This window comes from Ictidomys tridecemlineatus, chromosome 13, assembly GCF_052094955.1.
Source record: "Ictidomys tridecemlineatus isolate mIctTri1 chromosome 13, mIctTri1.hap1, whole genome shotgun sequence".
Taxonomy (NCBI): domain Eukaryota; kingdom Metazoa; phylum Chordata; class Mammalia; order Rodentia; family Sciuridae; genus Ictidomys; species Ictidomys tridecemlineatus.
In genome coordinates this window covers 94373665-94390668 of record NC_135489.1, presented here as the reverse complement: position 1 = coordinate 94390668, position 17004 = coordinate 94373665, and the positions used below count along the sequence as shown (strand labels likewise).

The 17004-nt window shown below is 38.9% G+C and overlaps 2 protein-coding genes across 5 annotated transcripts in view; one reads left to right on the top strand and one right to left on the bottom strand.

Annotated features, from left to right (window-relative positions):
* Positions 1–17004, bottom strand: part of Cenpp (centromere protein P) — a 230506-nt gene that overhangs the window by 64232 nt on the left and 149270 nt on the right. The gene's annotated exons all lie outside the window — the stretch shown is intronic.
* Ecm2 (extracellular matrix protein 2) overlaps positions 1–17004 on the top strand; it is a 34664-nt gene that overhangs the window by 11558 nt on the left and 6102 nt on the right. For 3 of the 4 annotated variants that reach the window (XM_013356718.4, XM_013356717.4, XM_040271209.2), the window contains 5 exons: positions 5507–5695; positions 7827–8369; positions 10575–10690; positions 12365–12500; positions 16516–16673. In XM_013356718.4, the coding sequence (XP_013212172.2) occupies positions 5507–5695; positions 7827–8369; positions 10575–10690; positions 12365–12500; positions 16516–16673 (1142 nt within the window). The remainder of the gene's footprint in view (positions 1–5506; positions 5696–7826; positions 8370–10574; positions 10691–12364; positions 12501–16515; positions 16674–17004) is intronic. The other variant, XM_005320864.5, reaches the window with a different exon arrangement.

Below are 17004 nucleotides of genomic sequence, written 5' to 3'. Positions count from 1 at the left end.
ACTAAAAAATAAATAATAAAAAAGACTAAATTACTACCTTTTTAAAGGTTGAAAAGACTGGAAAATCTGCTAAAGTTTTCAATTAGGTATTTTTAAAAATTAGTATTTAATGAACCACATTGTTCTAAGTTTATAAGAAAAAAGTAATTATAGGTATGTCACCATTAAACAGAACTCCGAAAAGACAAAAGAAAACAACATCATATAATTTTCTATGGCCAGTAATTCATACATTATCTCAATAAGACCAAATGCTTCTAAATTATTATTTCCATTGAGTTAACAGAAAAAAACATACCATTATCACAAAAACTGGTGATTTAGGTGACATTTACACCATAAGTGGGAAATGAGAGGCAAAGAAATCAACTAAAACAGTCATTGTTATAGAAGTGTATCCATAACCACTAAAGAAAGATAAAGTAAATTTTCTTAGTTAAGGAAAAAGATATCCAGGCTATAATAATAAAAAAATTAAAAGATCTAAAAGTAGTACACATAATGTGATCTCACATCTGTTTAAAAATTTATTTTCATATTTATTTATTTTGAGATAGGGTCTTGCTGTGTTGCTCAGTCTGATCTCTAACTTGTGGGTTCCTCAGCCTCTCAGTAGCTGGGATTATAGGCACATAATCCTCATAGCTCTATGCCCATCTGAAAAAAAATTTTAATATAGGATGATATGCATAAAAATACAGAAGATGTATATTAAACATTCTAAATTGTCAAAAAATGTTTTCACAGTGATCTTTTTTTTCTTTTTATTTTTTTTATTGTTGGGCGTTCAAAACATTACATAGTTCTTAATATATCATATTTCCAAGTTTGATTCAAGTGGGTTATGAACTCCCAATTTTACCCCGTATACAGCTTGCTGCATCACATCAGTTACCCTTCCATTGATTTACATATTGCCATTATAGTGACTGATGTATTCTGCTGTCTATCCTATTTTCTACTATCCCTTCTCCCCTCCCCTCCCCTCCCCTTTTCTCTCTCTACCCCCTCTACTGTAAATCATTTCTTCCACTTGTATTATCTTGTCTTACCCCTCCTTTCCTCTTATATGTAATTTTGTATAACCCTGAGGATCACCTTCCATTTCCATGCGATTTCCCTTCTCACTCCCTTTCCCTCCCACCTCTCATCCCTGTTTAATGTTAATCTTCTTCTCAAGCTCTTCATCCCTACCCTGTCCTTGGTTACTCCCCTTATATCAAAGGAGTCATTTGGCATTTATTTTTTAAAGATTGGCTAGCTTCACTTAGCATAATCTGCTCTAATGCCATCCATTTCCCTCCAAATTCTATGATTTTGTCATTTTTTAATGCAGAGTAATACTCCATTATGTATAAATGCCACATTTTTTTTTATCCATTCATCTATTGAAGGGCATCTAGGTTGGTTCCACAATCTTGCTTTCGTGAATTGTGCTGCTATGAACATCGATGTAGCAGTGTCCCTGTAGCATGCTCTTGTTAGGTCTTTAGGGAATAGTCTGAGAAGGGGAATAGCTGGGTCAAATGGTGGTTCCATTCCCAGCTTTCCAAGAAATCTCCATACTGCTTTCCAAATTGGCTGCACCAATTTGCAGTCCCACCAACAATGAACAAGTGTACCCTTTTCCCCGCATCCTCCCCAGCACTTGTTGTTATTGGACTTCATGATGGCTGCCAATCTTACTGGAGTGAGATGGTATCTTAGGGTGGTTTTGATTTGCATTTCTCTGCTAGTGATGGTGAGCATTTTTTCATGTACTTGTTGATTGATTGTATGTCCTCCTCTGAGAAGTGTCTGTTCAGGTCCTTGGCCCATTTATTGATTGGGTTATTTGTTATCTTATTGTCTAATTTTTTGAGTTCTTTGTATACTCTGGATATTAGGGCTCTATCTGAAGTGTGTGGAGTAAAGATTTGTTCCCAGGATGTAGGCTCCCTGTTTATCTCTCTTATTGTTTCTTTTGCTGAGAAAAAACTTTTTAGTTTGAGTAAGTCCCATTTGTTGATTCTAGTTGTTAACTTTTGCGCTATGGGTGTCCTATTGAGGAATTTGGAGCCCGACCCCACAGTATGTAGATCATAGCCAACTTTTTCTTCTATCAGACGCCGTGTCTCTGATTTAATATCAAGCTCCTTGATCCATTTTGAGTTAACTTTTGTGCATGGCGAGAGAAAGGGATTCAGATTCATTTTGATGCAAATGGATTTCCAGTTTTCCCAGCACCATTTGTTGATGATGCTATCCTTCCTCCATTGCATGCTTTTAGCCCCTTTATCAAATATAAGATAGTTGTAGTTTTGTGGATTGGTTACTGTGTCCTCTATTCTGTACCATTGGTCCACCCGCCTGTTTTGGTACCAGTACCATGCTGTTTTTGTTACTATTGCTCTGTAGTATAGTTTGAAGTCTGGTACCGCTATACCACCTGATTCACTCTTCCTTCTTAGCATTGTTTTTGCTATTCTGGGTCTTTTGTTATTCCATATGAATTTCATGATTGTTTTATCTATTTCTACAAGAAATGCTGTTGGGATTTTTGATTGGCATATATAGGATGATATGCATAAAAAATACAGAAGATGTATATTAAACATTCTAAATTGTCAAAAAAATGTTTTCACAGTGATCTTAAAATATTTCTTTAAAAAATTTTTATAGCTGTAGATGGACAGAATACCTTGTTTATTTTTATATGATGCTAAGGATTAAACCCAGTGCCTCACACATGCTAGGCAAGCACTCTGCCACTGAGCTACAGCCCCAGTCCAAATATTTCTTTTTTTTTTACTGTATTACTACAAATAACATAAACGTTACCATTTTAAAGTAAATTCAGTCGTATTTATAGTACATTCACAATGACCACTACTGTTCCTGAACATTTTCATCACCTCAAAAGAAAACCCTGGGGGCTGGGATTGTGGCTCAGCGGTAGTGTACTTGCTTTATGTGTGAGGCACTGGGTTCAATTCTCAGCACCATGTTTACATAAATAAAAAATAAAGATCTATCAATAACTAAAGGAAAAAATATATTAAAAAAAAAAACCCCAGGACAAAAAAAATCCTCATTCCTTCCTACCTACAACACTTGGCAAACCCTCATCTGTTATCTGTCTCTATGAATCTGCCTATTCTGAAAATTTCACATAAATGGAATCATATAATATGTGACATTTTTAGGCTCAGCCATGTATACTATGTATCAGAACTTCATTCCTTTTTATAGCTGAAAATAATATTCCATTTATGGAAAATTACATTTTTTATTTATCCATTCATCACTTCATAGACATTTGGGTTGCTTCTACCCTTTGGCTAATGTGAGTAGTGTAGCAATGGACATTTGTTGAATTTTATTTGAACACCTGTTTCAATTCCTACAAGTGAAAGTTCTGGGTCATAAGGTAATGCTAAATTTAATATATTGTTTTATGGCTGAGGCTGTAGCTCAGTGGTAGAGTGCTTGCCTGGCATGTGAGGCACTGGGTGTGATCCTCAGCACCATACAAAAATAAATAAATAAAGGTACTGTGTCCATCTACAACAAAAAAATATTTAAAAAATTTTTAACTCATCATTCTAGTGAGTATGAAGTAGAAACTCATTGTGATTTTGATTTGCACATCTGTATGGACAAATAATGTTGGGCATTAGACTTTATGACTTACAGTCCATTGTTTATCTTCTTTGGAGAAATGTCTATTCAAGCTCTTTGCCCATTTTTAATTTTTTTTTTTGTCGTTGTAGATGGACAGAATGCCTTTATTTTATTTGTTAATTTTTATGTTGTGCTGAGGATTGAACCCAGTGCCCCATGCATGCTGGGCAAGCGCTCCACCAATGAGCTACAGCCCCAACACTCTTTGCCCATTTTTAAATTGTGTTGTCTTTTTCTCTAAAGACTTCTGTAACCATATGTTTAGATAAGAGACTTATATGACTTGCAATCATTTTCTCTCCCTGTGTATGCTGCCTTTTTATTTCTTGACAATATCTTTTGTTTTCTTTCATTGCTTGTGTTTTTGGTTTCATATCTAAGAATCTGTTGCCAAACATGAGGTCATGAAGATTTACCCCTATATCTTCTTTAAAGAACTTTATAGTCTTAGCTTTTATATATTTAGGTTTTTGATCCATTTTGAGTTATATTTTGTTTTTGGTGCAAGGTAGAAGTTCAACCTCATTCTTTTGCATATGGAAATCCAGTTGTCCCAGCACCACTTGGTGAAGAGACTTTCCTTTCTTCAGTAAGTGGTTTTTCTATCCTTCTTGAAAATTAATTGGCTATAGATGTGTGGTCTTTCAATATTCACACTAGCATAAGCTGGTCACTGTAGCTTTGTAGTAAACATTTTGTAGTTTCTTAAAATATGGAAGTGTGAGGCCTCTAGCTTTTTCTTAAAATTATTTTGGCTATTTTATATCCTTTATAATTCAATACAAATTTGAAGATCAGCTTTTTCATTTCTGTAAAACAAACTATTATGAGTTTTGAAAGGGTTTAGCTATAGTGCTTATAAAATTAGGGGGGAAAATCATGTTTATTTTTTTCCAGAGTGAATAGATGGGTGAGATTAGTTTATTTGCAAGTACCAAAATGAGAGATAGATAGGTCCTGAATGGGCTGAGACAGTGGCAGGGGTTGGGTAAAGAGGAGACCAGTGAGAGCTCATCTAGGGGTAGAATTTGAGGACGGTGGCTCAGATGGAGGAAAGGCATCAGCAATGATACCTGGGGTGAAAAGAAAATATTCCTTAATATTCTCTATTATAGCTAGCTGATACGGGGTTGCAGATAAGTGGACAAGCATAGGTACAGAAGTGAATATACTAAATACCACTGCACTGTGCACTTTAAAAGGGCAACTATTATGGTATGCAAATTTTATTTGAATAATATAAGAACTGGAAAAGAGACAGCTGCAATGTCTTACTGAGATGTCCACAGAAACAGGCTGTCTGTTTCACCTTTCCCGTGTTTATATCCACAAGCATGGGATGTGGGTGGTTACTGGCGCTGTTCCAGCTCTCTGGGGACGCCATAGAACTGCACTGCTTTCCCCTCTGAAGTTAGATATAGCCACACAATTTGCTTTGGCCAGTATGATTAGACATTTGAAACTCAAGTGTGATTTTCAACCTCTTTCTTATCACTGTGGCAATCTGGGAAGCCTGCTTGTTGTCAAATTGAACAAGAAACAACTGAGATTTAGAGGGTTGTTCCTTCTGTTGTGTAACTTAGCCTATCCTGAAAGGCTGAATGTGTGGTTCACAGTCAAGTTACCATGGGGAGATCATTTTCAGAGGCTTATTGAAAGCAGCTGAAAAGAGAGCCAGTGAAAAACATTTCAGAGGCCCTTTTTACCTGTGTACAAATGTTTACCGTGTCACAGATTCTGCTCTTGGCCGGTTATATCAGTTTGACTTCACATCTTGTCCACGTCCATTCACAAATGCTGGTAACTACTTAAGAAAATTAAATGTGCTATTATTCTCTTCTAGGAAAAAAGGGACACTGCTTGGTAAAGGGCATAACTATGTACAACAAAGCTGTATGGTCTCCTGAGCCCTGCACCACCTGCCTCTGCTCAGATGGAAAAGTGCTCTGTGATGAAACCATGTGCCACCCCCAGATGTGCCCCCACACTGTTGCACCTGAAGGGGAATGCTGCCCCGTCTGCACTGATACTGGTATAGAGATTTAGCCAAAAAAAAAAAAAAAAATCACATGTGTCTTTAACTTCTACTTGTTTTTATTTTGTCACTACTTTAAGCTGTAAGTGATGATGAACTAGCTATCAACCTACTTAAAATAAGGCACAGTGCTCATAAACACAGAGTCTTAGGAAGTATGTAGGCAGGGTATAGAACATCATGACTGTGACTCTATTAGAGTAGGACCAGACTACATTCCACATGTGACTTCTAGCTTTAAACATACAGTGACAGAATTTTTACAGTAGACCATGGGTTATTATGAATTAAGCACTTTGGTCTGATCTGTACAGGCATTATCTCACTTAATCCAACTCACCATGGGTACAGTTATCATTTCAAATGAAGATACTGAAGTCATGAGAACAAAGCTTCAAGTCTCCTGGCTATTCCCAAACACTCCAGGGCAGCACAGGAACCTGCTTCATGGCCTGAGTAATCTCCAGGGAAATACAGGTTTTGTGTGGAGCAGTTTTCTTAGATCCTCACTGACCCCTCTCCAGTGAGGCTGGTACCTAACCAAGTAGAGGTCCTTTGGAGGAAGGTCCAGTCCTCTTGTGAGAAAAGCCAAGTCAATGACTTGTAAAAAGAAACAAGCACTTTTTAAATAATTTGAGAGGGAGAGATAGAGACATTTTCTCTTTTCTATAACCCGGCAGAGTGCTCCTACAGAAGCACACAGTTATTCACAAAGTAAGTATCTATAAAAGTCTTGCCAGCACGAACTTTAGCATATTTAGGAATTGTATTTTGCTTCACCCTGCCAATTACTTACTAAAACATGCTTTGTGAAAAATGTTAGAAAATAAAAGTGTTTAATGAAAATGATTCCTTGGAGTGAAATACAAGGTCTATAGGGCAAGATCCAGAAATTCTCAGACATTTTTCAAAGGACATGGAGTACTTTTGAAATGTTGTAGTTATTTTGGAAAAATAAACTTGGATATACAGGAAGGATTTTAAATGCTTCAATATGATAGCTTTCACTTCCCTTACTTTTTCCTATTCTCCTTCTACATGCTTTGTTAGAGATGTGAAAAAATAACTGACTTTATAATATATGCTGAATTAATACCACAAGTAATTTTTCCAAGTGATTATATTTTCTGAGTTCTTTTTAGGGGTAGTTTGTATATAGTATTATGTGAAAGAAGAAAGATGATTAATTTATAAATTTTGATGGATGAAAACCTAGGTACTGTGAACTCACTTTTCCTTAGAACTCTTTACTTATTAAGACTGAATCTAAAACCTACGTCACGTCTTCTTCACTTCCTGCCAAAGATATAAAACTAAATACAAGTGTAGATCTGTTTTCTATGATCCTTCTCTCACCGTCATGGAATGATGAGCAGCACTCCTGTGCATATGTCTAAGTTAAAACAATACCACTTAGGGCCAGGACATTCTTGATGATAAAACTGATTTATATAGAGTCCAGAAAAGACAGAGAGAACTTTTTCTTTCTTTAATTTGCAGTATTGGGGCTTGAACCCTGGGTCTTGCACATGCTAGGCAAGCTCTCCCTAGCCCCCCCAAAGAGAATTTTCTGTCTATAATTCTGAATTTCAGAGCATCCCATCAGGCCCAAGGAGCTAAAAGAAAATTGGGTGAAAATAATAATAAATCTATAAATAAAAACTATAAGTAAAACATGTAAGTTTCACCTTTTAAAATAAATGTCTGATAGCAGGCTATAAATTCTTACATTATCAATAGCTCCAATTAATGGAACAGTATCTATTTTAAAGGAATCACATCTGATCATATCACAATATCACAACAGCATTACTTTCCACTTTGCATCATGTGGCAATATTATTCCCTCTTCAGTCACCAGATAAGATAGTGTTAAATTCTAGCCAAAATAAGTGCTAAGTTATCTAATGTAGAAACTAGTACTAAGACCCATCCCCCCCCCCCCCAAAAATGTACAGATCTTCCAAAACAGAAATAAAGTTATGGTTAAATTTTTTCAAGAAAAATTTCAAAGTGGCACTCAAATATTGGAGGGAATAATATTTACTAACCTCATTTTCATTATGATTTTTTCCTTCTATTAACATCCTCAACTTGCCCCTGCTACCTGCTCTTGCATGGTCATTAGTCTCCTATTCCCTACTCAGTGGTAAAGCGTTAAATGATAGAAATGAATTTTCTGGTGATTCTTCAGAACAAAGAGAACCTACCATTCATAAGCCACCTCCTCAGGTGGAAATGGACCAAGTATTCAGACAAGAAGCACTTGAATCTGAGGAGGATGAAGAAGTTAAAGAGAATGGGCACCAGGAAGAGACTGCTGGACCCCAAGACCAGGGCACGCTTCACAGTGAGGAGGAAAGCCGGAGACGGAGGAAGCCAAGCCCTAGGGAGGGGAGGCCAGCACACCCATGGCTCTACCGTGGAAGGGGGGAGGAGGAGGAGGAAGAGGAGAATGAAGAGGAAGGAGAGGAGGAAGAAGAGGAAGATGCTGTGAGAGGAGATGTGTTCCGCCTGCCCTCCCGGTTCGCCACTGCTGCTCCCCGTAGAGGCAAGCCTCGCCTGCCCAGCAGCTGCTCCCTGTCCTACAGGACCATCAGCTGTGTCCACACAGCCCTCAGTCACATCCCACCACTCACAGCACCAGAGATAACAAGTCTGGAGCTCCTTGGTAAGAGATGTTGACTTGTTTTATTTTGTACTTTAGATGTAAATGGTGACTCTCACTGCTCAACGCATGTTTTACATTTTAATTTCATTAGAGACTAATTTCATCACACATGTGTTCTGCGCAGAAGACAGATGCTCACCATAGAACAGCTCAGTTAGGTGGAAAGCAAACTTCAAACCAAATGATGTTTTTCCAAGGATCTTTTAAAAAAGTCACTTTTAAAGAGGTACAATTTATGTATGGTAAAACTTATTTTAGTGTCTAGTTCTATAGTTTCAACAAATACATACAGTTATATAAATACCACCATAATCAAGATATAGAATATTTCCATCACTCCTCAAAATTCTTCGTGTCTCTATCTCATTAAAAAAACTGATCTGTTTTCTGTCCCCTATATCTTTGGCTTTTAGAGAATGTCACATAAATGAAATTGCACAGTTTTCAGTTGGGCTTTTTCTTTTCTTTTTCGTGGTATTGGGAATTGAACCTAGGTTGTTCTACCACTGAGCTACATCCCCATCCCTTTTTGAGACAGGGTCTCGATAAATTACAGAGACTGGCTTCTAACTTGCAATTCTCCTGCCTCAGCCTTCCAAGTCACAGTGCCCCACTGTGCCTGGCCAGTCCTTCTTTATTGCTGAGCAATGTTTCATTGTATGGATGAACCAGTGGCCAGCTGGGGAACAGCCAGTGTTTCTAGTGGAGTGCTTATATACAAAGTTGTTCTAAACATCCATATACAGATGATTGTATGGACTTGAGTCTTTATTTCTCTGGGGTTATGTCCAGGAGCTGAAGTGCTGAGCAATGTGGCAAATTCACATTTAACTTAGTAAGAAACCGCTCAACTCCAACTGGCCACACCATTTGCCCCAGAAGTGTTGGAGAGTTCCTGAGGCTCCACCACCTGCCAGCACTAGTGTCAGTTGTTTCCGCTCACTTTAGCCATTTCAGTGGGAATGTGGTATACAGATCTTGCCCAGAGGGCCACCAGACAGGTTCAGAGTGGAAGAACAGCAAGACCAGTTGTGAGAGACCGGCTGATGGGACACACTAGGGGTAGTCCCGAGAAAGCAGGAGTGAGGGGATCTAATGGGTGTAACGTTTGTGCAGGGACGGCTATCTGCAATAGGACTCTGCTAATACCTTTGACACTGGCAGAGTCCTGTTGCAGATAGCTTCCATAGCCTCCCTGACACAGGCTTTCATCCCACTTTCATATGATCACCTCAAAAATTCCTCTCATGCCCACTAAGGCCCCTCCTCCTGCAGGCTACATGCCAAGTATAGACTGCCCTAAGAAAGCTCAATTTGTGAAAATTCAAAGTCTTGGGAAGGATGAACAACCCATGCTGGACCATCCTATCTAGGTTTTACAAGCAGGTCATCACATGGTTTTTATAGAATGTATTATTTCTGAACGGTCACCTTTTGTGCTTAAAATAATCAACTACCATACTTAACTAAATGTCAAAACAAAAACTTATCAAACTGAAGCAGAATGAAAACAGAGGATAGCATTAGTTTGAGGGATGTGGTCTGAGAGATGATCTTCCCAAGCTTTTTTTTTTTTTTCCTTAATTTTTTTTTGTATTTGTAGATGGACAGAATGCCTTTATTTTATTTGTTTGTTTTTAATGTGGTGTTAAGGATAGAATCCAGTGACTTACATGTGCTAGGCAAGCACTCTGCCACTGAGCTCTAGCCCCAGGAAGCTCCAGCCTCCTTCCCAGGCTTCTTGTACAAAGAAGGAAACATGCTTACAGGAAGTTAGTGACTTGTCTGTGATTTCTTGGATAAAAATAGTAACATGTTGCCAGTCCATTTCCAAAACAGAAATGAAAAAATATGAAAAAGAAAAATCAGTTTCTATATAACCTTGCAGAAACATACTTTTGTTGTAGATGCAGAATGCTACCAATACTATCCAGCAGACTGCATTCTGGCTGTCTTAATCAGAGTCATGTGAAACATGAAGTACTGACCATTATGAACTTTTGAGAGAAAATTCTGATTATGTTGAATTGTCTAGTTATTACTGTGAACATGCATTTGTTTATATATTTTCTGTCCTTGTTCTGCACATTGCTTTCTCCTCCAGATAATCAATAACCATGTACATGCATGCATGCATACACCCCTTACACATGTTAACATGTATGTATGTGCACGTGGGCCTAACACAACTGCTGTGTGTCCTAGGGAATTCTATCACCTCCATCCCGGATGAAGCATTTAATGGATTACCGAATTTGGAAAGGCTTGATCTAAGCAAAAATAATATAACCTCTTCAGGAATAGGCCCAAAAGCATTCAAGGTAATCATATGCTCCAATTTGTGAATAACAATCTATGTGGACTTGCACTGGCTGTTGGTGGAGTGGGGAAGGGAGAAAAAGCAAAGTTTTAATTGGTAGTTTTCTTCTACATTAAAAAAAGTTTCCTGGGCTAGGGTTGTGGCTCAGTAGTAGAGCATTTGCCTAGCACAAGTAAGGCACTGAGTTCAATCCTCAACACCACATAAAAATAATTAGAATAAAGGTGTTGTGTCCAAATGCAACTAAAGTATTTAAAAAAAAAGATTTTTTAAAAAACTTCCTCTCTGATGTCCCTAAATCACATTTAAGTTTTCTCTTGAATACAGTTTGTTGGTTTACATATTCATAGTCTTACCCTAAGAACACCAGCAATAACAATAGTGACATAACTAATATTTTGAATTTATGAACTAGTTTCTCCCCAAATAGCTGGAAACATGTTAAAATCCGATCCCTTAGTATATAAAGTATTGTCTAGGAACAAATGAGTGCTCATCTGGAAACTCTATTAACATTTTCAGGTCAGGAAGCTATTGCTTTCTTATTTTTGTGCATGGGCAAAATCTGATGGAGGATACTTTGGCAGAGTGAATTCTGGAAAAATAAATGGGTTTAGAACAAATTAGCATGGGATAGGTTGGAAAAGAAGAGGGAAAGAGAAATGATAGGAAATAGTACAGCAAATATTTAAATGGAACAGATTTGAGTAAAATTTTTTTTAAAAAAAGGAGAAGAGAGGATCAAGGAATTTCAGGAAAACAAAAAATAGAAGAGAGGAAAAGGATTTTGTGTATAAATAAAAACTAATTCTCTTTCTCTGTCTCTCTCTCCCCTTCGCTCATTTTCTTCATACCCCCTGCCCTGTGATGCTGGGGTTTGAACCCAGGGCCTTACACATACTAGGCAAGCACTCTATCATTGAGCTGTGTCCCCCCTGCCCCACACATTTCCTATGCTTGATCAAGAGATTTCTTGATCAAAGCAAGATTTCTTGCTTTGAGATTTTTGTGCTGTTCCAAAACTGCTGCAATTTGAATATGATCAATGGAGAAGAGAATTATTCCATGTGGCTTCACTAAAATTTACCCAATTTCAGTACTCTGCTTTTGGAGGTTGCAGGCGAGCTTTGTCCAAGAGGTATGCAACTACAAATGTGGAAACATGCTTTTTCAGAGGTCAGTTGTTTGGGTAGCATACATGAATAGCTTGTGACATTTGTTGCACTTTGTTTTGAAAACTTTTCACAATAATTAGTGCTATTTTATGACCCCTTTTCTAACATAAATATTACCATAGTAATTCACAACAGATTCACAGTATTGCATGACTTAAAAAAAATTTCTGTCTCTTGCTGTGAAGGTGAACACCTCAGACCTCAACAAAACACAACTGACCCCTTAGATATAGTAGCTTTCTAAAGGTGTAATATGTGTGAGTAGAATACGAGTCATCAAATGCAGCCTGCTGCAAATGCTTGATAATCGATGCTATTACTTGGCAGGGGAATGGGGTGTGGCCTGGACATCACTGTTTAAGCCTAAGGAAGTGCAGAATTGTAAAACTTAGTCCCTACTTTAAAATAAAGATACAGTAATGTATCTCACCATTATGTGAGATACATCATTGTATAAATGTGACCAGATAAAATGGTAATTTTGAGATCTGCTTTTGTAGCTTTTGAAGAAGTTAACACGTCTGAATATGGATGGAAATAATTTGGTACGAATTCCTTCAGAACTACCATCTACATTAGAAGAACTTAAAATCAATGAGAACAATCTTCAGGCTATTGATGAAGAAAGTTTATCAGGTATTTAACATTTGTTTTTTTACATGTTTCCTTAGAACCTTTCTTCCATTGTTGTATAAAAATTAGGTCACTTTATCATTTCAGTTGATCATCAGTGGCCACTACTTTTGATTGGTAAAACTTAGCCTTTTTATTTTTAAAATATTTTTAGTTGTATATGGACACAATACCGTTTACTTATTTTTATTTATTTATATAGTGCTAAGGATGAAACCTAGGGCCTCACACATGTGAGGCAAGTGGTCTACCACTGAGCAACAACTCCAGCCTCTGGTAAACTTAATCTTAAAGTATATTTTAAGCTGTCTGTTGTCTTTAAAAATAAATAAATAAAAGTAGCCAGACACAGTGGCACATGGATGTAATCCTAGTGACTCGGGAGGCTTAGGCATGAGGATCACAAGGTTGAGGCCAGTCTTAGCAATTTAGTGACACTGTCTGGGGGGAAATAAAAGGAAGTGAGCTGGAGCTCGGTGTACAGAGCCCCAGCTTAGATCCCCTGTACCAAAAAGAAAAAAAAATTATCTTATTGATCCCAGGTTCTCATCATTCATAATACAGTAACTCTCTGACAAATCCCTACTATCTGAAGGGCTGCACTAATACCTCCCACAATACCGCACATTTTGGTGCTCTGTTTGGTGTTGAAACCGGAGTCCAATCACACAAGAATTATGTATGAAGAGTAAGTGGACATAGAATGAGGCTGAAGTGCTGCAGGAATGAAGGCAGTGCACCTCCCGCAGCAACCCTGGCTTTGTTTCTGAGGGTGCGTGGGCCAACATGGTGTGCGTTCTGCCATGTCCTCACTCCATGGTATGTGGAACCAGGCTGCACAGAGGCCCAGCTTTCTGATGGATGGACTTTGGTGAGGTGCATTTGAACCAGCTGTGATGCTCTGCTGCTTTTTCTGGACTTGGTGAGGTAGCCAAAGTTGGCACAATGGGGCTGTACAGAAGAGGCTTGGTTATACTCTACTTTTCACATACTCTGACACCTTTGGTTAGAGGGCATGCTTCCTTAAGACAAAGACTGCTTAAGTTCTTTTAATTTCCCATTTAGCCTAACTCTTGAAGGACTCAACACTTGCTGCTAACTTCATTTAAAACATATTTAAATGTAAATGTTGATAAGTCAAGCATTTAAAGGAATAAGACCATCCTTCTATTTCCTTCAGCTCCCCCCAAATTTTATAGAAACAAAACACTTCTGGTGATGAGAAAACTAATCATGAGACTTGCCAAATCTGAGGATAATGAAGTTATGGAAATGCTCAATTTCCAGATGGATTTCAGGGTACACATGAAAAACATTAATAAGTACAAATTTTGATGGGCTTTGTCATATGGAAAAGACATTGGAAAATTTAATTTCTAACTGCTTTGTTAGACTGAAGGGAACATGAAATTTAGACCAACAATACTGACAGGCTACTTAGGAATGCCACGTGGGTTCACATTTCTAGCAGTACCGTCACACGACAAGGTAAAACATAAGTCCTTATTTTGAAGGCACTCTCCTATATCCGTGGAACTGCTTCTCAGTGAACTTTTCTCCCTCGCACACTAAAGCTTCTGTATTCCCAGTGTTGATGTGTAGTCCAGGGAGAACTGGCTGCCTACCCTATCTCATACTTGAAGCATGGAGATGGCACTGATCCCACACAGGTGGCAAGAAAGGAAGCTTTCTGCATTGCTCTTGCCCAGAAAACCTTCTTGTACTTCCTGGGTGGGCTGTATCTTAAACCTACTGTGGTGCTGGATCCCTGGATCCAGGTCCTCCCTTGTCCCTGTGAGGCCTGCTGCTCTGGACGGTAGGGCGGGCTGACAATGGGCAGGTGGGTCCAAGCACAGCTCTACCCAGTTCCAAGATGCAGCTGCCTGTGTGAGGGCCCCTCGCTTGGCCTGAGGTGGCTGTTGCTCTCCCAGCATCCCTCTCTGGCATCTCCCCACTTATGGCAGATTATAGTTCCAGAGAAGTGGGGAAGAGAGCAGTCCAGGAATAGAAGACAGCACATAAAAGACATGAAGAGATAGGCTGATTCTAGGTGCTATGACAACTGAGGCAGGCATATGATAAGGGTGCAGGGCAGGTGAACACACGAGGATGAATGTGCCTACCACATGAGGTGTGGGGAGATCACTGCACATGTGTGCACACACTGAGGAGAAACAGAAGGTCAACAATCCAGGGAGAACAATGAAAGGAAGAGGAGGGGCAATGGGAAACTGGGCATGCTTCAGAAACATTCCTGTCTTGACTAGTAACCAGAATGAACAAAGCACCATCACTCAGGTTTCCTATAGGCCACCATTAACACTGACATGTCACCATGTCCACAACAGGTCATGGTACCTCACCCAAAACAAAGGTCTTACCTCTGCCTAGTTCCTGCTCACAATCCGTTTTCAACATCAACCAGAAACGTCCTCTAACTCCATCTTGTTGCTATATGCACATACAGTGTTGGGCATTTGCCTGTTTCTCTCAGGAGGTCACGCATGACTGTCAGTCCCCTTGTTACCTACTTTTTAATGGAAAACTTTCACCGTTTAAAATATCTCACCTATGTACAAGAGAAATGTTAGCTTATTGGTACCTTTAGTTTTGGAAATAGGAAAATATGAGGAAATATATCCACTTATTGCAGATTCTTGGCTGGTCTCCCTACTTCCTGTCATACAGCCCTCAACTGATCTTGAGCTCCACCACCAGTTTACCACATGGCTTTTGCCATGCCACCCAAGCCTTTCTCCTGAGCCTAGAGAACAGGAGCCAGACTTGCACCTAGGGCACAAAGGCCTGTTCCAGAGTACTTCTCCCAGAGGACTGACTTTACCCCATTGCCCATAGCCCATTGCAGGGTGAAGCCCCCACCCCCAGTTCACCACTGGGCCCTTCGCCTGAGTGTGTTTCAGTGTACAAGCTTCTCCCACTTTTATCTAAATCTTTTTAACCCCAAATCTTACCACTTCCATTCCACTTGAATCTATACTTCTTTCTCTTCCAGCATTCACTGTCCCTACTCTTGCTGCTGCCTAAACGTAGGAATGGATTGCACAGGACATTTGGTGCAAGACCCATGATGGGAGTTAAATAGGAAAACATCCCTATTCTGGGAATCTTGACCATGTCTTGAATCTCTGACTCAGATTCCTCTGGGTATGTCACTGTTGAGTGGTGTGATCCAGTGCTACATGTCCAATTGACCTGGTACCACTCCTGAGGCCACTAGAAACAGTGTAGAAAAGACTTGTTTGTATAAAGGCCTTTCTTGGTAGCTCAATCTGGATGCGTGGAGAATTTTTTCATCATCTTTCTTTCAAAACTTCCATTTGGCTGCACTCTGCGCCAATAAGTGAATAACTACGATGGGAATTCACTGCTCTGCTTTATTTCTAACTCCTTTGCTCAGAGATTTTGAGGGTTTTCCAGGGAAAGAAGGTTGCTTTTTTTTTTCCTGGAAAAAGGAATCCCTCATCAACCCTTTACTATCATGCTGCCAATTCATACCTACATGTCTCTGCAAATGCTTCCAATGATCTTACATGACTTTTCTACTCCTTGCCCACCTGAATTTCAAATTCCTGCTTGATCAGTGCAGCCTCTGTAGATGACTCTGACCCTCTCCCTGCCTTCTTCCTCCTCCTACCCCCTTTTGCTTCTGTTCCTTATATATATTTATAATGTATAGCACTAGAGTCATTTCTTTTCTGGACCATGCCTTTTGCCCTGTTTGAATGGTGCATTTGAGATATGTGAAGTACTTTGGAAAGGCGGGGCGGGGGGCAAAGATAAAGAAACTACACACTCTGAATAAACTAAATATTTCACGTGCATAGTATAAGACTGGTATTTCTTTTTCCTTTTTTTTGGGGGGGGGGAGGTGGTGTTAGAGATGGAACCCAGGGCCTTATGCAGGCTAGACAAGCACTCTGCTGAGCTTATAATTCTAGACCAAACTGCATGGTTGTAAAAATTATTGTAATATCCTGATAACTTTATTTTTTTGTAGACTTAAATCAACTGGTCACCTTAGAATTGGAAGGAAACAATCTCAGTGAAATCAATGTCGATCCTTTAGCTTTTAAATCTTTGAAGAGCCTATCTTATCTGCGTCTGGGAAAAAATAAATTTAGAATTATACCACAGGGTCTTCCTGCTTCTATTGAGGTACCACTATTCTTCTTCTAATGTTTTAAATGTATTATACTTTAAATACAATATACAACAAAACAAACAATAAATCTTAAAAGACTATGGTGATATCCATTAAACTCAGTAGAGTTTTGGTGCTGTATACAGAATTCACTATAACCTGAGCTTCTATGTCCTGAAAAAAGTGAAAAATGATGCTGCTGACAGCTCTTGGAGGGAATGAGGAAGGGGAACTGAGAATATGAATAGAAAACCCAACTTCCAAAAGGTACTCTGAGTCCCAAAACAGCTTAAACTATCCCAAACCAAAACCATGAATTTCAACACAGATGAAGCTCAAAACTCA